Here is a 21,637-nt window from a genome sequence, read left to right as displayed (position 1 = left end):
TATTATTAGGATTATTATCACTTGAAATCGCTCGAGGGCATTTGTTTTCATTTGTTTTGAAGGAATTGTCAGTCAGTCAGTCAGTCAGCGTCAAAGGGCTTACCTCACAATTTGATTGTACGGATACATTGCGCCCACAAAAGACACAGTCACTACACTTTACAGCGTATCCTGTGAAGCGCTTTGAGACGTCTCGAAGACGTGATGAGGGGCCGTGTCAAATGGCAGCATTATTATTATTATTATTATTATTACAATATTTAGCAAACGGAAAAAGGACAATTGGCCTAAACGCTGTGATTAAACCCATCGTCTTTCTTTCAAATAAACCCAAATCGTACGACATTCCTTGTCCGCTCCGGCTGCTGTAAAGCAAAGTAAAGTCAAAGTAAAGTAAAGGTGTGTGACACGCGGAGCTTTGCAATGTGAAATGGTGGGTCGGGGGTTTGACCTCTTGTGTTCTTTGTGTCTCTGTGTTTTTTCTCTCCCCCTCTCTCTCTCTCTCTCTCTCTCTCTCTGTGTGTGAAGGAACGCCTGCCGGGTGAAGAAATACGAAAACCAATCTCTGGTCTTGGACGTATGCTCACAGGTAGGTTTCCACACGTATGACAACTCGCGTGTTGATCCTGTTCAACAACAACAACCACGACGACAAATGACACTTGTACAGCGAGTTCCCTTTCCATCAAGTTAGAAAGATATCCCAGAGCTCTGAGCGGTCCAGCGGGTTTTTGGACGGGAGTTGGGAGGGGTAGTGTCAGGAGGAGGTTGGAGGGTATTGGGGTGGGGGTGAGTGGGCGGGTGGGTGGGTGGGTGACGCAAAGCACGGTCGAAGAGGAAGTTTCCTCAGACGGGGCTTGAAGGAAGACAAGAGCTTCACTGAGCATTTGGGCGCAAACCAGTTGGAGAAATTCATCCCTAATAAAGCATCAAACGCACATTAACTGGGACTTAGACGGCTTCTGATCAGAACTTTCCATTAAGGCAACACTGTATGTATAAAGGTTTGGCAGCGTAGACACCGGCTGTTATTTCAGCGGTGAAGTCGGTCAATAATTAATTGGATGCCACAGGTGCAAGAGAAATTTCTTGCGATCGAGACAAACTTGTTTTACGATAAGCGATAGCTAATTATTCTTTGCATTCTACATCGACACACCCATTAGCCGGCCGGGGAAAGAGAGAGAGACAAAGAGTCACGTCAGTGGAGTGACTGAGTACACAATGATCTATTGTGCTCGGAAAATACTAGATCCACGTCGAACAGGTCCGCAGAGTGCATTCAACTCTCAGGGAGAGTTTTAACTGAGGGATTTACAGACGAGGAGAGCTTCCCATCAGACCGGCTGGGAAAATGCTTCCCACAGCATGAGGGGAAAGAGAGAGGTCTGGCGGTCCGACCAGAAACATCAACTTTGGGAGTTCCCTTTAGCTCAGGGGTTAGAGCCCTCGCCTCGCAAGCGAGAGGACCCGGGTTCGATTCCCGGGCGGGCGAAGCATTGGGCAAGTTTCCTTACCCCACACACCAGCAGTTAGTAGGAACCCGGTTGTTGGGCGATTGGGAACTCTCAATTGACTGCCACGTTGCGCCCACAAAAATATACAGTCGATTCGCTTTACGGTATAGTCCGTGAAGCGTCTTATAACGTCACAAGGATGCGATAAGGTTCTAGATCAAATGCAGCGAGTATTATTATTATCCTTAGTTGGGAGGAAAAGCTTTAGGATATCTTGGAAGTTGCTTTAAACCTCAATAAAAAAAATTCCGATTTTTTTGGAGGACTTCCTGAGGCAACATGTGGAAGAGATTTACCTGTCGTTGAGAAACGGGGCAGTTTCTGACCAATTAGTTGGTGCTTTACCAGCAACTCCGAGTTATAATTTACTTTTCCGTAACATTCCACGGTTGGTTTATTTTCTCTGTCCTTCAAAGACTTTGCCGCAGTGTTGGCCTTGGTCTGGCAAAGCATAAAAATAAAACGCCCGGAAATTGTGTCGGCTGCAAAATGGGAGAGGGTACGAAGAGGGCAATTATCTTCAATTGGATAAAACTACGCAAACAAGGAAATCTACCGCAAATTTCCAGGTTACGCAGACAAAATACAATCCAGAATGACGTTTACGCACCGCCTCTCGTGTCGGGAGGACGTCTCAAGGTGCTGGACAGTCAGGGATTTGGACTGGAGCTATGGGGGGAGGGAGTTGGGGTAAGGTGGGGTGGAGGGCAGGGATGGTATGGGAAGGGGAGGGTCTCGAGATGGGCCTTGAGGGAGCAAGGCGAAGGGATTGTGGGATGGAGTTCCAGAGGATGGGGGTCAGAGAGGCTGAACTGTATCCTTTGGGGGATGGGGAGCTGGCGAGGGTGGGGTTGATGGGGTCACGGAGCCTGGTGAGGGAGAGGGCACGAGCTCCAGAGTTCTGGTGATCTGCAGCTTGTGGAAGGAAGAGTTGGCGGAGGCTGAGAAGCAGGGATTTGGGGTAGAGGAGCCTAGATGTGAGGAACCCACGGACGAAGGTTTCAGGGGTTTGAGGGGTGAGGCAGTGGCAGAGTCGGGCGATGTTGCGGAGGTGGGGGGGGAGGCAGGGCAGGTCATGGCACAGATGTGGGGTAGAAAGGACAGTTGAGGGTCAAACAACACGCCAAGGTTCCTGACCACTGTGCAGTCCAGAACCTTGGTCCGAAAATACCAAGTTCTACCCACAAAATACACAGTCACTGCACTTTACAGCGTATCCCGTGAAGCGCTTTGAGACGTCTCGAAGACGCGATGAGGCGCCGGGTCAAATGCGAGGATTATTATTTCGTTATATTATACATAAGGCAGTTGACAGCGAAGTGTTGCAGCACCCTCTGCAGGTCAAGCGGTCTTCCTCTAAGCTTTCAATGACCTGACAAGTCACTGTTACGAAACAATAATAATAATAATAATAATAATAATAATAATAATAATAATAATCCAGGCATTTGATACAGAACCTCATCGCGTCTTCGAGACGTCTCAAAGCGCTTCACAGAATAAACAGAGGCGCGTGGGTGGGGGGGGTAAGCAAACTTGCCCAACGTTTCACCCTGACCTGACCCGCCCGGCAATCGAACCCGGGTCCCCACTCGCCTGCGCGGCGAGGGCTCCGACCCCCGAGCTCCAGGGAACTCCCAAGTGCGAGGGTAATTCTTATTACGGAGCCTCGAAGGGATCGAAACTCTGAGGCGATAGCCACAGCGTAAGAATACGCGGCAAAGTAAGATGGATTCTCTGCCTTTCAGGACGACGAAGCTCTTCAAATCTCCCAAACCCCCGACACCGCACAGAGAGAACAACATGCGACCGACGAGGAAAAACTGGCTTCGACAACATCAGCCACCAACCAAAAACACGCACCGCCAGCCGTCAAGGGGGAATCGGAGGAAGACTTAGAGTTTTTCGAATGTTCGGCCCTCACAACCGCTGCGGATAAGACGGAATTTTCATCCGCATCCGAATGTGAGAGCGCCAGAAAAAAAAAAAAAAAAAAAAAATCCTTTCCGGAGAGAGAACTCAAGAGCGTAGCGACGGGCGATCAGTTCATTCTGCCTTTGGCAACGCCGTTCGCCTGTTTGTTTTATGTTTTTTTTTGTGTCTTATCTGTCATCGGGAAAAGATCACTGGCGGGAAGCGGCTTTCGGGGTTTTTTTTTTTCCCCCGACTGGGATGGAACGGCCGGGAGGTTTCTTCAGCTGCGGGTTGGCGAGCGGGAATTTACGCCCTGTGTTTAAAGGCGTTTCGGTGGTTAGGAAAAGGCTGCGTCGTTCCGGGCACTTTGAAGCCCAACTCGGTGGGACAACACACAAAACAGCCCGTGTGGCTTCAAGAAATTGCTTGACCCTGTGATGGGAAGCAGTGAGTAGGGCTGTATTCTGGAGGAACGAGATGAAATGGGCTGAAAGACCTCTTCATCTCGAACTCTTGTCATCTGGGCTCAGTTATATAATAATGATGTTAATATAATATTCCGTACGACACCAACATAGCCTGTGCTAACGTTAGAAATCACCGACGAGGAAGCATTTGTCCAGTCAAACGTGGGGTTGTCCGTCAGTCTCACAAACCTTCTGGAAGACAGCAATAATAATAATAATAATAATAATAATAATAATCCTTGCGTTTGACACAGCGCCTTATCACGTTCTTCGAGACGTCTCAAAGCGCTTCACGGGACACACCGTAAAGTGTCGTGACTGTGTGTTTTTGTGGGCAAACCGCGGCAGCCAATCGCGCACAGCAGCGTCCCCACAAATAGTCGTGGGTCGAGCGACCAAATCATTATTATTATTATTGTTTGAAGGGGTTATTACAACAACAACAACAACAACAACAACAACAAGATTTCATTTATAGAGCGCCTTTCATGTCGGGAGGAAGTCCCAAGATACTGGACAATTGGGTCGGGACCCGAGCAGTGGGGAAATGGTCAGGGTGAGGGGAGGGGAGGGAGGGAGCGAGGAGGGGGTAGAGAGGCGAGAGTGGAGCTGAAGGCTGAAGGTCAAAGAGAAAGGTCTTGAGACCGGCATTGAAGGAGGAAAGGGAGGAAGCGGCGAAGGCACTGGGGATGGAGTTCCAGAGCCTCAGGGCTGAGAGGCTGAAGGCCACCGATGGTAGGGCGGTTGGGGCGGGGGATGTGGAGCAGACCGGAGCCAGAGGAACGGAGGGTACGGGCAGGTAAGTAGGATAGTAGGTCAGAGAGGTAGGAGGGAGCGAGGCCGTGAATGGCCTTGTAGGTGAGGATGAGGATTAAGCCCCCACCGCGGGAAAGCGATCCGCCAATCGACCAACAAGCGGGTTTCTACTTACTGCCGGGCAAACAGTGACCGGTAAATACCTCCAGTGACTTCCGGAGTTGCCGGTACGGACGGGATTGGAATGGCGGGATATTTGAGGACCGCTTGCTTCTTTCCAAAAGGAGCGACATAAAATCCCGTTAGCCTAACGAGCGTTCCTCTGCTTCAGTTTCAGATGCTGTCAAATCGAAAGAGTTAGACCATCAGGAACATGGGACTTCAGTACCTGTAAGTATCACAAGATTTACTGGACTAACTTGCATGGGAGCTGCTGTTGTTGTTGTTGCTGCTGCTGTTGTTGTTGTTGTTACCTTCAAAGTATTTGTACCTGAGACCATCAAATCTAACTTGAGCACATTTCGCCCACGGAAACACGCAGTCACTACACTTTACGGTGGTATCCCGTGAAGCGCTTTGAACAGCTCGGCTGCTCCCGAGCTGGCGGTTGGCATCAGGAAGGGGTGGAGGCCGGGATGGGTGGGTGGGTGGAGGTCGGGGAAGGCGGGATGTGTGGGTGGGTGAGTGAGTGAGTTGTGAGGAGCGCACAGTGATAGGGTGATCGCTGATTATCATTTGGAGTACAAATAATTATAATAATAATCCTCGATTTGATACAGCGCCTCATCACGTCTTCAAGGCGTCTCAAAGCGCTTCACAGGATACACTGTAAAGTGTAGTGACTGTGTATTTTGTGGGCGAAACGCGGCAGCCAATTGTGCACAGCAGCGTCCCCCACACGAACAGCCGTGGGTTGAAGTGACCAAATTATTATTTTTTTTGGAGGGATTATTACCCCCAGAAAAACGATCGGCCAATCGACTAACAACCGGGTTCCTACTGACTGCTGGTAACCAGAGGCGTGTGTGTGTGTGTGTGTGTGGGGGGGGGCGGGTGGGGGGGTTGGGGGTGGGAGGGGAGTAAGGAAACTTGCACAACGTTTCGCCCTGCCCTGACCCGCCTGGGAATTGAACCCGGGTCCTCTCGCTTGCGAGGCGCGGGCTCTAACCACTGAGCTACAGGGAAGTCCACAAAGAGATTATAGAGGAATGTATAACTGTTCCAATCCAGACAAGGACATCTGCGGAGCAACACCCAACTGGCGAGGTTCCAGACAGGCGGTCAAGGTTGAATTTTCAAGTCGGGGAAAGTTTCATTCCATCAGCACAATTGGTTTCCCTTTGAAGGTCCATCATAGTCTTCAAGCAGTCAAAGGCATCCTGCTACCCCCTGTTAAATTGGCGGATTAATTGTGCACGCAGACATTGTTATGATGAACCTTAATATAATATCACTGGTTAGGCCTCAGTTAGAGACTGTGCTCAGTTCTGGGCCCCACACTTTAGGAAGGATGTCAAGGCATTGGAGAGGGCGCAAAGGAGATTGACCAGAATGGTATCAGGAATGAGGGACTTCAGTTATCACGAGAGGCGAGAGAGGCTCGGATTATTCTCCCTGGAGCAGAGAAGGTTAAGAGGAGACTTGATAGAAGTTTTCAAAGTTATGACAGTGAACAATGAGGAACTATTCCCACTGGCGGTGGGTCGGTAACCCGAGGGCGTCAATTTTAAATAGTTGTTAAAAGAATCAGAGGGGAGGGGAGGAGAAATGTTCTCACACAGCGAGCTGTTGGTATCTGGAATGCATTGCCTGAAAGGCCGGTGGGAACCGATTCCATAACAATTTTTAAGAGATAGATAATTATTTGGTGAGGACACGTTTGCAGAGCTATGGGGAGAGAGCGGGGGAGTGGGGTTGATCAGAGCTATGGGGAGAGAGCGGGGGAGTGGGGTTGATCAGGGCTATGGGGAGAGAGCGGGGGAGTGGGGTTGATCAGGGCTATGGGGAGAGAGCGGGGGAGTGGGGTTGATCAGGGCTATGGGGAGAGAGCGGGGGAGTGGGGTTGATCAGGGCTATGGGGAGAGAGCGGGGGAGTGGGGTTGATCGGGGCTATGGGGAGAGAGCGGGGGAGTGGGGTTGATCAGGGCTATGGGGAGAGCGCGGGGGGAGTGGGGTTGATCAGGGCTATGGGGAGAGAGCGGGGGGAGTGGGGTTGATCAGGGCTACGGGGAGAGAGCGGGGGAGTGAGGTTGATTTGGAAGCTCTTTCCAAAGAGCCGTCACAGACACGATGGACCGAATGGCCTCCTTCTGCGCCGTATAATTCTGTGATTCTGTGATTGTTGCTTCCAGAAACTAAATGGGTTTCGGTTCCATCCATCCGAGTCTGTAAGGTTTTGTTCCACCTGAGCCATCGCAAGTGTGTTGACACTTTGTCAGTGTTAAAAATAGAATCATAATAATCCTGACATCTGACGCAGCGCCTCATCGCGTCTTCGAGACGTCTCAAAGCGCTTCACAGGATAGGCAGTCACTTTTGAATCGGCCGTGGGCGGAAAATATCTATTGCTGGCGAATCATTTATTCCTTTAAGAGCTACTGTTAATATTTCTCAGTGGTTGTATGGCTTGGATTTCCCAGTGAAAAAGCCAACGTAGATCTCGATAAGATGTTTTATCTCGTGCTGAACAGTAGAACCGGAGGTCAAGGCCTTGCGATTGAAGGGACTTAAATTCAGAATAAATCTACTTGGGCGAGCGGGAGAACTCGTGGAATCGGCTCCCGAAGGGAGACAGAGGGTGGGAGCAGAAAGCAGACGTTTGTTTCATGAGCAAATGAGATCGATTAACCGCTGGAAAATAAATAGTCGAGAGTATAATTCGGGGGAACGTGACATGTCAAGCGACTGCCAGGATGGCGGAAGGAGAACGAGATGGTACTCGGTCTCCTTTTCGCCCGGCAAATCCTTATGTACTTGAGGAATATTATCTCCAGGAAATGGCGTGATGGTAACAGTGATGGTTTCTTGTTTCCCCGCAGCAAATACCTTTCTCTGCCATGGAACTGGGCAGTAGTGAGTCCACTCTGTCTTTTCAGGCGGTCCTGGGCGAAATGGATTGTTGCGGGAGGGATGAACTCTGCAGGATCGAGGCCGATAAAACAGCTGTCCTGAGCCTAATCCGAGAAGAGGTAAAAATTCCCTGTGTTCCTAACCCAAACCCCGCATGAAACGCTGCTGTTAATTCCCGCCTGGAAGCTTTGCTAACCTCCGGTTGGCTCCCCGTTTGTGCAGTCAAACCCGTTCGACGACAACTGGCGTTTACACAGCCCCCGGGGTTGAGTCCTCATCGCGCTCGACGGTGGCGGGGCCTGACCCCCCCCCGAGCCGGGGGGGGGGGTGTGAGGGAGGGAGGGAGGTGACCGTAAGCACGATCCAAAAAGGTGGGTGGGGAGGGAGGGGGGGATTCCTCAGATCAGGAACAACAGCTTGTGTTTACACAACGCCCGCCCCCCCCCACCACCATACAGGATAGCGTCCCAGAGCTCTTGACAGTGGCGGAGCATGGGGTGGGGTGGGCGGGTGGGGGGGAAGTGACCTAAGGCACGGACGAAGAGGAAGGTCTTCAGGCACGACCTGAAGATGGGGAGGGAAGGGGGTGAGGCAGAGGCATTGGGGGGAGAGAGTTACACAGTTTTGGGGGCAAAATGGCTGAAAGCGCGGCCACCGATGGCCAAACGGAGGGCACGAGGGACGAGCAGGAGGCCGGAGCCGGTCGAGCGGAGGCAGCGGGTAGTGGGTTGGGGGATGAGCAGATGGGAGAGGTCGGGAGGTGTCGGGGAGTGAAGGGATTTGAAGACGAGTGTGAGAGGATCTTGAGGTCGATCCGTTCGGTGATTGGGAGCCAGTGGGGGCTGGCGAGGGACGGGGTGATGGGGGGACGGGGGTTAGTGTGTGTGAGGGGAGCCAGTGGGGGCTGGCGAGGGCCGGGGTGATGGGGGGAGGGTGTTAGTGTGTGTGATGGGGAGCCAGTGGGGGCTGGCGAGGGCCGGGGTGATGGGGGGACGGGGGTTAGTGTGTGTGAGGGGGAGCCAGTGGGGGCTGGCGAGGGCCGGGGTGATGGGGGGACGGGGGTTAGTGTGTGTGAGGGGGAGCCAGTGGGGGCTGGCGAGGGCTGGGGTGATGGGGGGGAAGGAACTCAACAATGCAGTCGATTATGAATCTGAAGCGTTCTCTGTGCGCGAGTGAGTGCCATCGCAGGAGAAGCCCTGATCAACCTGGAGGCCATTTGCTTCCATCATTTTCACCTCCCCCCCCGCAACCCACCATCACCCTGTGCCCACCCCCCCCCCCCCAGCTGTTTCTTTGCATTGGATCGAAGCACTGGCGTCCCGCCAACTGTTTCCTTTTAGGTTGGGTTTCGGCTCTGTTTCTGATCAATGGTTTTCGTTGCAGATCGTGGAGAAGGAAATGGAGGCGAACGAGTGGAAGCGAAAATACGAAGGCAGCAGACAAGAAGTCATCGAGATGCGGTAACATTATACCCGATATTATTTACGATTGATAACAGCACCGTAACGCACCTGATTGAGGAACTGCTCACCAGTTATTTAGAGGGAACTGACTATTATTGTGCAGTTGACCAGTCATTGGGGGCAGGAAATCCTCCCCCTCGGCTCCTGTTAACCCCGCAGCCAAAGCCCTAACTAACTAACTAACTCACTCACTCACTCACTCACTCACTCACTCACTCACTCACACACTCACTCACTCACTCACTCACTCACTCACTCACTCACTAACTAACTAACGGGGAGGGGGGTCCAAGCCGGACAAGCAGCGGGAAAGCTCGGCCAGACAGCGACATCAATGGCCGGAGCTGTGTGTGGGTTTAGATGGTTAGACTCCAGCAGTGACCCCACCCGCCCCCACGCCAACGCACACTCCGAGCCGGCGGTGGGGAGGGGAGGGGAGGGGAGGAGGGAGGGGGGAAGAAGTGACCGTGGGCACGGTCGAAGAGGTAGGTCTTCGGGCCCGAGCTGAAGACGGGGAAGGAAGATGGAGCGAGGGAGAGAGAGAGGGAGAGTGTGACAGAGTTTCGGGGCGCGGTCACAGGTCAACGTGGTAGACCACGCGATCCAATTCCGGAGAAGATCAATGACTTGTGGCGCCCTCTGTCTTCGCAGGAAAATTGTTGCCGAATACGAGAAAACGATCGCACAGATGATAGGTATTTTTCCCACTGCTTCGTTCGAAAATCGACGTATTCTTTCCTTTACGATTCTAAACCTTGTTTTCTCCCCCCCCCCCCCCCCCCCTCCCACCCGCCCCCGCCCGCTGCCTCCTCTCAACCGGCTCCAGCCCCCCGCTTGTCCCCTCGCGCCCTCCTCCGTTCCGACATCGGCTGCCCCGCTTTCAGCCTCCACGCCCCCGAAACTCCGTCACTCTCTCTCTCTCTCTCCCCCCCAAATCCCTCCTCACCCCCCCTCCCACCACCACACCACCGACCTCACCCTCCCTCCTCCCCCATCGCGCCTGTAGACCTTCCTCATCGACCGGGATCTACGGTCACTCTCAAGCGCTCTGGGACGCTATCCCGCGTGAGGGGGCGCAGTGTAAACGCCAGCTGTTGTTGTTGTTGTTGTTTTACCCAGCTTGCGCCGGTCTCCACGTGACCATTTCGTCCATTGTTCCCATCAGAAGACGAACAGCACAACAAGATGGCTTCTCAGACGTCCATGCAACAGCTGATCATGGAGAAGGACCAGGCCTTGGCAGACCTTAACTCAGTCGAAAGATCCCTCTCGGATCTCTTCAGGAGATACGAGAACATGAAGGGGGTGTTGGAAGGATTTAAGAAGGTAAACCGCAAATGTTTTCCGCTTCCTTGAACCGCGACCTTCATCAAAAATGTAAAATAATGACAATAATAATCCTGGCGTTTGATCCAGAGTCTCATCATGTCTTCGAGATGTCTCAAACCTCTTTGCAGTGACCAAATTATCATTTGGGGTTTTTTTTGGGGGTGGGGGAGGTGGTGGGGTGCGGGGGGGGTGGAGATAATCAAAACGAGGCTCCGAAAAACTCTAAATATTGATGTTTTGCATCCGAAGAACGAAGAGGTACTGAAGAAATGTGCTCAGGATTATCTGGCCAGGGTCAAACAGGAAGAGGCAAGATATCAGGCTCTCAAACTCCACGCGGAGGAAAAACTGGACAAGTGAGTATTAACTCTCTACAACCTAATGATTGTTCTTCGCGCCAGGCACAGATTTCTAGGGTTAAGTGTCCCCCACCCCACCCAGCATTCGATCCTTTTTTGGGTCGTGCTTACGGTCACCTCCCCCCTCCCTCCTCACTCCTTGGCTTGGGGTCAGACTCTGCCACAGTCCTGCCCTCTGGAATCCTACCCCACTTGAAGGCCGCTGTTGCGGTGGGATGGTGTAGTCGGACGATCCAGACAAAAAGGGGCGGTAAACCCCACGTGACAAGGACCTGTGGTGGTCCTGGTTGGACCAAAGCCATGAAGCAAACCAATTCCTGACCCAGAGGCAGTTGCGCAATTGCTCTTACTGATGACTTACGCTGTGATCGCAGGGCCAACGAGGAGATTGCTCAAGTACGTGGTAAGGCCAGCGCAGAAGGTGCGGCCATGCAAGCCAGTTTACGGAAGGAGCAAATGAAAGTAGACTCGCTGGACAGGACGATTCAGCAGAAGGTAAAGAGACTGAGGGGCCAAGGTTCATTTAACGCTCTGTTCTCAGCCCGTCCGCACACAAACACCTCGTACTCTTATGACACCATGTTGTACCACTGGCCATGTAGCCCGCTATTGGAATCAAAGAATCTTACGGCACAGAAGGAGGCCATTCGGCCCATCGTGCTTGTGTTGGCTCTTTGAAAGAGCTGCCCAATCAGTCCCCCCACTCCCCCCGCGCTCTCACCCCAAACCCCCCGCCCCCCTCCCCCGCAAACCTTTCCTTCTCAAGTCCCTCTCTAATTCCCTTTTGAACGTTGTCATTGAATCTGCTCCCACCCGCCCTTTCAGGCCGTGCGTTCGAGACCGTAACAACTCTCTGGGTAAAAAAAAGTCCCCTCATCTCCCCTCCGGTTCTTTTTCCCGATCATCTTAAACCTGTGGCCTCTGGTTACCGGCCCACCCGCCCGCCCTCCCCTGTCTGCTCCTACTCATCGAAATTTTGAACCCCTCGATTAAATCTCCCCCTCAACCTTCTCGGCTCCAAGGAGAACGATCCCGGCCTCTCTCGTCTCTCCAAACCCAAGCTGTTTGACTGCGTATTCGTGCTTAAATCATCTCACGCGGGAGGAAAGCGAGCGAGTGCTTTGGTTTCGAAACCAGCGGCTCATGTCGAATACGTCTTAAATTGCAGAACCAAGAGATCGAAGAATTGACCAAGATCTGCGACGAGCTCATCGCCAAACTGGGGAAAGTCAACTGAAGCCCGAAAAGGAAAACACACGCACACGCCCACACGCGCACGTTTGCTCGCTAAAGCTTTGTACCGACCTTCGTTACCCGGAAAATTCCACCCCCGTGTACAAAGCACTGACCCTCCTAAATGTCAACGCTCGCCCGGCTGCAAAGCACACGTCGCTCGTAGGTCTGTCTTGGTCCCCGTGTTCACTGCACAAAAAAAACGAAATTGCCAAAACATTTCCAAGGCTACAGGTCTCCCACCCCCCCCCCCCCACCCCCGCACCTCGTGTGTGTGATTGTGTTCCAGAGATATTAAGCGTTCAAAGGAGCCAACCCAAAGGTTTGTGTGTAATCGCTATAAGTGGTTTTACTCAAATTACTTCCAGTGACTGATTTAAACCCAACGCTGTCTCCCCCACAAGACACACAGTCACTGCGCTTTACAGTATATCCTGTGAAGAGCTCTGAGACGTCTCGAAGACGTGATGAGGCGCTATATCAAACGCGAGGATTATCAGTGGTGTTGTACCAATCTGACCTCGCCCATTCTGTGAATATACAGTATTCTAAAAGGTGGATGTAAGACATCGATCAGACTAAAATATCTTATTTTCAAAAGGGTTTAACTGAAGAAAACTAATTTTTCTCAGGATTTCCTACCATTTTGATACTCAGGGGTTTCAAGATTCTGGGATCGAGGCTTGGGGTGAGAGTGTGAACACTTTTACACGCTAACAAACGAATGGCTTCTTTAAACGTCTCGCAAAACAATCTTAAAATAACTTGCATCTCTATGTGTGCCATATCATCAAATATAACGGACTGCTCAATGCACAAAAATGTCTACACTGAACAATTCCATGTTAATATTATTGACAATTTAAGCTCTGATCCCGATGATAGTAAATATTCCTGCGTTCTTCTTTGCGATGACTATTCTCTGTTTGGCAAAAGCAATATTTACAGATCATTGCGGCCGTGTGTGATATGTGAAAATAATAATAATAATAATAATAATATTAATAATAAATTGGCCACTTCAATCCACGACTGTTTGTGGGACACAGCTGTGCGCAATTGACTGTACAGTCACTCCACTTCACAGTGTATCCCGTGAAGCACTTTGAGACGTCTCGGAGATGTGATAAGGCTCTGGATTCAAAACGCGAGGATGATTATTATTATTATTTTATTATTGTTGGGGCCGGTTGTCCAACTATCGCAGCAGATCACGGCAAGAAATTGGGAAACCAGTGGTGGTTGTATTTAATTTGGTGTTATTTGTCAGTATTTCTGATAATGTTGTGTATTAATTGGTGAGTCAAACACAAGTCATCGAACAATTCCTTTTTTGCACAAGCTTTAACATGGTCAGCTTCGAACTTGTTTCCCTGCCTTTTACCCCCCTCCGCCCCCACCCCACGTTCAGCTGCTTTTCACCTCGTTTCATCCCCATAACTTTTATAAATAGATACTTTGTCTTTTGTATGTTATAGTCCATGAAGATTTTTAAAAATTATAACGGTGACAAAAACGGAGCAGATATTATAAAATTGTATTTCCATGAACTAATATATTTTTTTCCATTGTTCATTGCCTGAATAAAACGATGGTGGGAATCCACTTTCGATAACTGCGGCGGTCGTTTGGAACTACTTCTTTGTTGCGACGCAAAGCTAAGGAGTGGTTTAGGACTATATCCAATGTGTTCAAGATCCTGGTCCTCACCTTCAAAGCCCTCCACAGCCTCACCCTCCTACCTCTGTGACCCCCCCCCCCCTACTATCCCGCCCGCTCCCTCCGCTCGGTGGGCTCCTCACGTCCCCAAGCCTCGTCTGCCCCACCATCAGAGGTCGGGCCTTCAGCCTCTCTGCCCCCACCCTATGGAACTCCATCCGGCAGTCCCTCTGCTTCGCCCCCAACGAAACGTTGGGCAAGTTTCCTTCCTCCACATACACACACACACACACACGGCTCTGTTTATCAGCAGTCAGTAGGAACCCGGTTATCAGTCGATTGGGGGATCGCTTTCCGGGGGTAATAATCCCTTCAAAAAATAAATTTAATTTGGTCACTCAATCCCACGGCTGTTTGTGGGGACGCTGCTGTGCGCAATTGGCTGCCGCGTTTCGCCCACAAAATACCCACTTTACGGTGTAACCCCGTGAAGCGCTTTGAGACGTCTCGAAGACGTGATGAGGCGCTGTGTCAAAGGCGAGGATGATGTCCTGTATCCAACAGCGAGAGAGTTGGCAAAGAAATAAACACAAATCAGTCGAGGTAAACGACAGAGTCTCCTCAATGTCATCCTTGCATTGTGCCCTGATACGCGTCTTGTTTGGGTATTAAATGCCTTCTATAAGCACCTTATCTTTAGACTATTCATGCACGGACCGAAATGGATTAATAATAAGCTTTAAATACAGGACGACGGTTTCTCTTCTGGCTCTCGGCACAGCTGGGAAGACTGGCCAACCATGAAGGGGTTCCTGCTTCTGGCTGCGTTTCTCTCGCTGTCACTTCAAGGTAAGTACGAGAAAAAATATTATTTTCTCTTAAAAATGAATTTAAAAATAAATCGACGCCACTGCAGGTTGCCGTAGCCCACCAGAAATTAGCCGCACTGTAATAATCATCATAATAACATCTGAAAGCGCTTCGCAGGATACACTGTAAAGTGCAGTGACTGTGTGTTTTGCGGGCGAAACTGCTTTAGTCGTGGCAGCGGTGAGCTGACTGCAAACCATTTGCACAAAAGACCCAAAAATAGCAAAACCAATGCTATCCTGTCGCTTCAGAAGCAAAATAATAACTTCCCTTTTGCACCTGTTTACTTATTGGCAAACTGGCCAATTTTCGGGCCAATTCGTGGCGAGATTCGTGCTCAGGGAAAGAAGAGCGTAACGCTTTTTCAGAGCAATTTGTTGAGGAATATTCTAACAACGGCTCTTACGATTGGGATGGATCAGAAAGTGACAGTTTGGTGAACGAACCTTCAGCTAAAACCCGTTGAGTTTTTGATAGTGATGTAATTTTCGTTTGTGCCCTTCAATATCAATTTTTTTTAATACTTTCATCGCTAATCCTCAAGCGACAAACACACCAACGGCTAAACCCCCCCTTTTGGGGGTCATTTTCAATCTCAAGACCCTCCTCTTCGACTGTGCCTTCGGTCACTCTCCTTTCCCCCCCACCCCCTCAGCCCCCCAGTTTGGGTCTGAAGCATTGACTGCTTATATATATTGTTGTCGTTGTATTCTGATGGAACAGTTTCGCCCACAAAACAGTGCATCCTGTGAAGCGCTTTGAGACGTCTCGAAGGGCGCGACAAGGCGCTGGGTCAAATGCCGGGATAATTATGATTATTATTATCAGTTTTATTCTACAATTGCGCTCGGCGTCAATGGGAATCCCATATCTACTCGTTTTCTTGTGTGAAATACCGCTCCTGTTGCGAGCTGAACCCGCGCTGCAATTTATCTTCCGTATGTAAACCGAAACAGAGGTGTAAAGAGGTCGCTCAGACCTTGTGAGCTTAGTCGCACCGGGTTTGAACTGAATACGCTATAGGGTTAACGACATGTGTTTTAGCGAGAAATTACAGGACTCAGCATCTCTGTGATTACCACATAGGAGATAACACTAATACAGTACTTGCACTTGATATAGTGCCTCACATGCAGTCCTGTGGCTCAGGGGTCAGGACAAAACATTGGGCAGGTTTCCTCGCGCCACACACACACATACACACACACGCGCGTGCACACACACTCACACACACACACGCGCGCGCACACACACTCACGCACACACGCGCACACACACACGCGCGCGCACACACTCACACACACTCACACACACGCACACGCACTCACACACACTCATGCACGCGCACACACACGCACACGCACACACACACACACGCACACACACACACGCACACACACGCACACACACACACACACGCACATGCGCACACACACACGCACACACACTCACGCACACACGCGCACACACACACGCGCACACACACACACGCACATGCGCACACACACACACGCACACACACACACGCACACACACACGCACACACACGCACACACACACACACGCACACGCGCACACACACACACGCACACACACGCACACACACACACACGCACACACACACACACGCACACACACACACACACACACACGCACACACACACACGCACACACACACACACACACACGCACACACACACACACGCGCGCACACACTCACACACACACACTCACATACACATGCGCACACACACACACACACACTCACACACACACACACGCGCGCGCCTATGTTCACCGGCAGAAGGGATTATTACCCCCAGAAAAGCGGACGGCTTTTCTGGGGGTAATAATCCCTTCTAAATAAATAAATAAATCTAATTTGGTGTCACAACCCGCGGCTGTTTGTGGGGGACGTCGCTGTTGCGCAATCGGCTGCTGCGTTTTGCCCACAAAACACACAGTCACTCCACTTTACAGACGATCCTGTGAAGCACTTTGAGACGTCTCGAAAACACAATAAGGCGCTGTATCAAATGCGAGGATTATTATCATCATTATTATTATTATTACTATTATACTATTCTCAAACTCAGAAAGAGTGAGTGAGTGAGTGCGTGCGTGTGTGCGTGAGTGAGTGAGTGAGTGAGTGAGTGATTGAGTGAGTGATTGAGTGCGTGTGTGAGTGAGTGAGTGAGTGAGTGAGTGATTGAGTGCGTGAGTGAGTGAGTGAGTGAGTGAGTGAGTGATTGAGTGCGTGCGTGAGTGCGTGCGTGAGTGCGTGAGTGAGTGAGTGAGTGAGTGAGTGAGTGAGTGCGTGCGTGCGTGAGTGCGTGAGTGAGTGAGTGAGTGAGTGAGTGAGTGCGTGAGTGAGTGAGTGAGTGAGTGAGTGAGTGAGTGCGTGAGTGAGTGAGTGAGTGAGTGCGTGCGTGCGTGAGTGCGTGAGTGAGTGAGTGAGTGAGTGAGTGCGTGAGTGAGTGAGTGAGTGAGTGAGTGAGTGAGTGAGTGAGTGAGTGAGTGAGTCAAAATTCCTACTTATAATTTACCGTCTAACATAAGAGTTGACCTGAGTATTACAGTGCAGCCATTACACGACTGAACGCAGCTCAGTTTGGCTCCGACCTCCTGATATTCTGTCCTACTGTACGCGGCTGTAAGTGCTGCAACTTCTAACCACTTCCTGAAAGGAGAACGTTCGGCAGAACGTTGTAATAACTCACTACGTCCAAAGAATGTGGCGCAACCTTCTCCCCACTGAAGCGCTCGATAACCCACGGTTAGCCGGGGACGAGCACAGACCTGCTCTGAAGACAGATAAAAAATAATAATAATAATAATAATAATAATAATAATAATCATCATTGCATTTGACCCGACGCCTCATCACCTCTTTCGAGACGTCTCAAAGCGCTTTACGGGATACACTGTAAAGCGCGGTGACTGTGTGTTTTGTCTGTCAAGAATCCTCACTCACTCACTCACTCACTCTCGCACGCACTCACTCACTCACTCACTCACTCTCTCACTCACTCACTCACGCACTCACTCACTCACTCACTCACTCACGCACTCACTCACTCACTCACTCACTCACTCACGCACTCACTCACTCACTCACTCACTCACTCACTCACTCACTCACTCACTCACGCACTCACTCACGCACTCACTCACTCACTCACTCACTCACTCACTCACTCACTCACGCACTCACTCACTCACTCACTCACGCACTCACTCACTCACTCACTCACTCACTCACGCACGCACGCACACACTCACTCACTCACTCACACAAACAGCCGCGGGTCAAGTGACCAAATTATTATACTGTATATATTTTTCGAAGGGATTATTATTCCCGGAAAAGCGATCGGCCGATCGACTAACAACCGGGTTCCCACTGACTGCTGGTAAACAGAGGCGTGTGTGCACGCGTGTGCGTGCGTGTGCGTGTGCGTGTGCGTGTGTGGGGGGTCCTTAAAGTTCTTAAAGTGCAAACGGTTTCTGGTTTAATTTTTTTGTGTGTTTTTCCTCCTTTCAGGTGAGGCTCTGAATTGCTTCACGTGTGTGGCCTCCAGTGAGGACGATTGTAATAAACAGGGCTCCCAAACCTGCCCTCAATATGCAGATGGTTGTTCCACGATTATAGGACCAGGCAAGTGTCAAAGGACTATTAATAATAATGATAATAATAATGATAATAATGATAATAATGATAATAATGATAATAATGATGATAATGATAATAATAATCATAATAATCATCATAATCATAATAATTCTCGCATTTGATACGGCGTCTTATCTCGACTTCGAGACGTCTCAAAGCGCTTCACAGGACACACTGTAAAGTGTAGTGACTGTCCGTTTGTGGGCGAAACGCGGCAGCCAATTGCGCACAGCGGCGTTCCCCCACAAAGCCACCAATTTTATTATCTTTATATTTTTTAAGGCATTATTACTTAAAAATGATTATTTCCCCCGGAAAAGCGATCGGCCAATCGACCGACAACCGGGTTCCTACCGACCGCTGGTAAACGGAGGTGTGTGTGTGTGTGTGTGTGTGCGTGTGTGGGTTGGGGTGGGGGGGGCAGTAAGGAAACTTGCCCCACGTTTCGCCCCGACCTGACCCGCCCGGGAATCGAACCCGGGTCCTCTCGCTCGCGAGGCGAGGACTCGAACCCCGGAGCTCCGGGGAACTCCGTGTATCTCTCTCTCTCTCTGTCAAGTGATTTGTGTTTGACGTGTCCGCTCCTGTCACCTGCTCCCGAATGAAATGCGCCTTCGTCAATAAATATAGACTAACAGATAACATTGAGTTAAAGGCAATTTAGCAGATGTAAGCGACACCTTAACCTCCCACTCGGTGAAAAAGAATCGACTCAAATTGCAGGCAAATTGCTGTCGCGTCGCAACAGTCACTACACTTCACAGTCGTACCCTGTGAAGGCGCTTGGAGACGTCTCGAAGGCGCCGTCTCAAAACGCGAGGACTGCTGTGGATAATTAATATTAATAATGACCGGAGCCGTGGTAGCGACAAGAACAAGCTGCGTTTCGCACGTGTTGTGCCTTTCGTGGATTATTCGTAGTATTATTATTAATATTAATAAACTATGTACGTACCCCCTTCCAGACAGTATCATGAGGTCTTGCTCGTACAAGGCTTTCTGCGATCGAGCCCATCGCGCCACTGGTGAGGTGAACATGGACTGCTGTTTCACTGACGACTGTAACGGTCCACCCAAAGGAAGCAGCGCTCGGAACACTGGCGCCTCCATCCTCCTCGACAACCCCAGTCTAATGTTAAGTGCTCTGATTGCGAGCTGTCTTTACGGTAGACTTTTGCAGTGAATTTTCCCCCCCACCCGACACCCCACGTCCACCCACTCCACTCCTGCCACCTCCCCAGGGTCACGGCAACGAAATCCTTTGAGCGTGCTTTCTCTTCTGATAGCATCGTAGTCGCAGAAGGAGGACATTCGGCCCATCGTGTCTGTGTCGGCCCTTTGAAAAGAGCTGTCCAAGTTAATCCCACTTCCCTGCCACCCCCCCCAACCCCCCCCACCCCCACCCCCCCCGATCTCTCTCCCCCACCCTCGTAGCCCCGCAAACCTGTCCTCCCCCAGATATACCCGCTTCCCTACGTTGACATCGAATCGGCTTCCACCGACCTTTCAACGACTTGCTGTTGTGAACGTCTTTGAGAATTCTCGTTGAGGGGAGACGCAAAATATTTAAGAATATTAAAGAGCGACGTGTGTCTTGTCTCCTTCGAGCCTCGACTGATCCGATATTTAACCGCGCGACTATCCCTCCACCGAAATGGCGTGAAGTCCACTACGTGAAAAACTTTGGCCCGAACGCGGGGACGATGTCGAGGTTTCCCGAAAATAATTCGTCTCGAAAGCTTTACAATTCTGTAAACGAAACGCTGAGCCGTCCAAAGATATTACCCTCGAAAAGATGGGCCGAATAGTGCTGGAAACGCGACAGTTAACCACCAGTTACGGTTTGGTCTTTGCAATTGAAATAATAATTGAGATGATTCCCGTGTTTTATTGTCACGTTCGCTTACGTTTGTAGAATAATAAGGTGATAACCCTCGATTACAATCTGTGCTCTGTTTCCTCGCTGGAGAAAACGCAGTCGAAACCTTTTACGTTCCGAATAAATTCCTCTGAAATAACCCTCGACTGATGTGAAAGTTAGGGGCAAAGGGCAGGTTTTACTTCCAACAGCAGCCGCACATGGCATGAACGCAACGAGGGTTCTTCAGACGGGTCTCGAAGGGGGCGAGGGAGGGGTCGAGGCGGAGGGGCTGCAGGATGGGGCTCCACGAGGTGGGAGCGGGCAGGTTGGTAGGGGCTTAGGAGGTCACGGAGGTAGGGAGGGGGACCGAGGCCGTGGAGGGCTTTGAAGGTGAGGACCAGGATCTTGAACTGTATCCCCTGAGTGATGGGGAGCCGGTGGAGTTGGGCGAGGGTGGGGGGGGGTGATGGGGGTGAGAGAGGGTCACAACACGGACGTAAGCGTTTCAGTTGTGCGAACGCCCCTTTCCACTGTGAGTTTCGACAGCTCTCAGCCCACGTTGTACGAGCCACGGCCGACACCTCACCCATCACAAGCTGCAACTCGTTCACCGCCCGAAGCCTGCGTGGCACCGACGACTACAGTTGGGACCTTATTATCCGCAACGATTCGACCCAGCGCCTTCTCGCACAGCGATGCCCCCCCCACCACCCCACACACCCACACACACACACACACACACACCGCGCCAAGTCTGACGGCTTTGGCATCGACAAGACACACACGGACTGGGTCCCTGCAAAAGGGCCATCTGGCCAGACATCTGGGAGCTTTCAAGTGCTCAGCGTGTTTGAATCCGTGGGGAGTTCTTCCCCGTTTGGCAGCCCAGCGATCCGGGGAAGAGGGCTCCCCGAGGGGGAATAACTGAAAGTGACGGTCACTTTGGGTGAATCCGAAGGAACTAAAGCCCTCGACTCAAACGTGGCGCGGGCGCTGACCGAGAACTCTGCCAGCGATGTGTTCGCCGGGTTACGGGAAGGATTAAGCTGGCGCGATCGCAACGACAATTCGCGTTGGCGCAGTGCCACTCAGTGGGAGTGGGCGCAGTGGGCGCAGTGGGAGGTGGACAGCAGCGGACTTGACACCGGCACTGCAGACGGCAAAGGACAAGAGGATATAATAATGATGATAATAATAATAATAATCCTGGCATTCGATACAGCGCCTTATCATGTCTTCGAGATGTCTCAAAGCGCTTCACAGTGTAATGCGTAGTGACTGTGTATTGTGTATACATTTTAATTGCATATTACTATTAATTATTAATAATTACTAAATATTAATCATCTATTAATATATTAGGCCGTGCAAAGTGATAGCGCACCGGCTATAGTGTGTTCAAAGCCAATTCCATACTCAGAGGTAGCAATGGTGCCATAAATTGCCCCAAAATTATTTAATTCCATG

General features: G+C 50.8%; 1 protein-coding gene across 4 annotated transcripts in view; it reads left to right on the top strand.

The window, feature by feature from the left end:
- Nucleotides 1–12,355, top strand: part of tacc1 (transforming, acidic coiled-coil containing protein 1) — a 37,309-nt gene extending 24,954 nt beyond the window's left edge. For 3 of the 4 annotated variants that reach the window (XM_042344465.1, XM_042344464.1, XM_042344463.1), the window contains 10 exons: nt 529–589; nt 3,266–3,482; nt 4,986–5,044; nt 7,693–7,842; nt 9,107–9,183; nt 9,838–9,881; nt 10,352–10,512; nt 10,765–10,871; nt 11,249–11,369; nt 12,043–12,355. In XM_042344465.1, coding sequence (XP_042200399.1) covers nt 529–589; nt 3,266–3,482; nt 4,986–5,044; nt 7,693–7,842; nt 9,107–9,183; nt 9,838–9,881; nt 10,352–10,512; nt 10,765–10,871; nt 11,249–11,369; nt 12,043–12,111 — 1,066 coding nt within the window. In that variant the 3' untranslated portion in view covers nt 12,112–12,355. Of the gene's footprint in view, nt 1–528; nt 590–3,265; nt 3,483–4,985; nt 5,045–7,692; nt 7,843–9,106; nt 9,184–9,837; nt 9,882–10,305; nt 10,513–10,764; nt 10,872–11,248; nt 11,370–12,042 lie in introns of those variants that run through there. The other variant, XM_042344466.1, reaches the window with a different exon arrangement.
- The last annotated feature ends 9,282 nt before the right edge of the window (nt 12,356–21,637 follow it).

This window comes from Callorhinchus milii, unplaced genomic scaffold, assembly GCF_018977255.1.
Source record: "Callorhinchus milii isolate IMCB2004 unplaced genomic scaffold, IMCB_Cmil_1.0 Scaffold28, whole genome shotgun sequence".
Classification (NCBI taxonomy): Eukaryota; Metazoa; Chordata; class Chondrichthyes; order Chimaeriformes; family Callorhinchidae; genus Callorhinchus; species Callorhinchus milii.
Note: the sequence above shows the minus strand (reverse complement) of the source record. Positions and strands in the feature narration are given on the sequence as shown.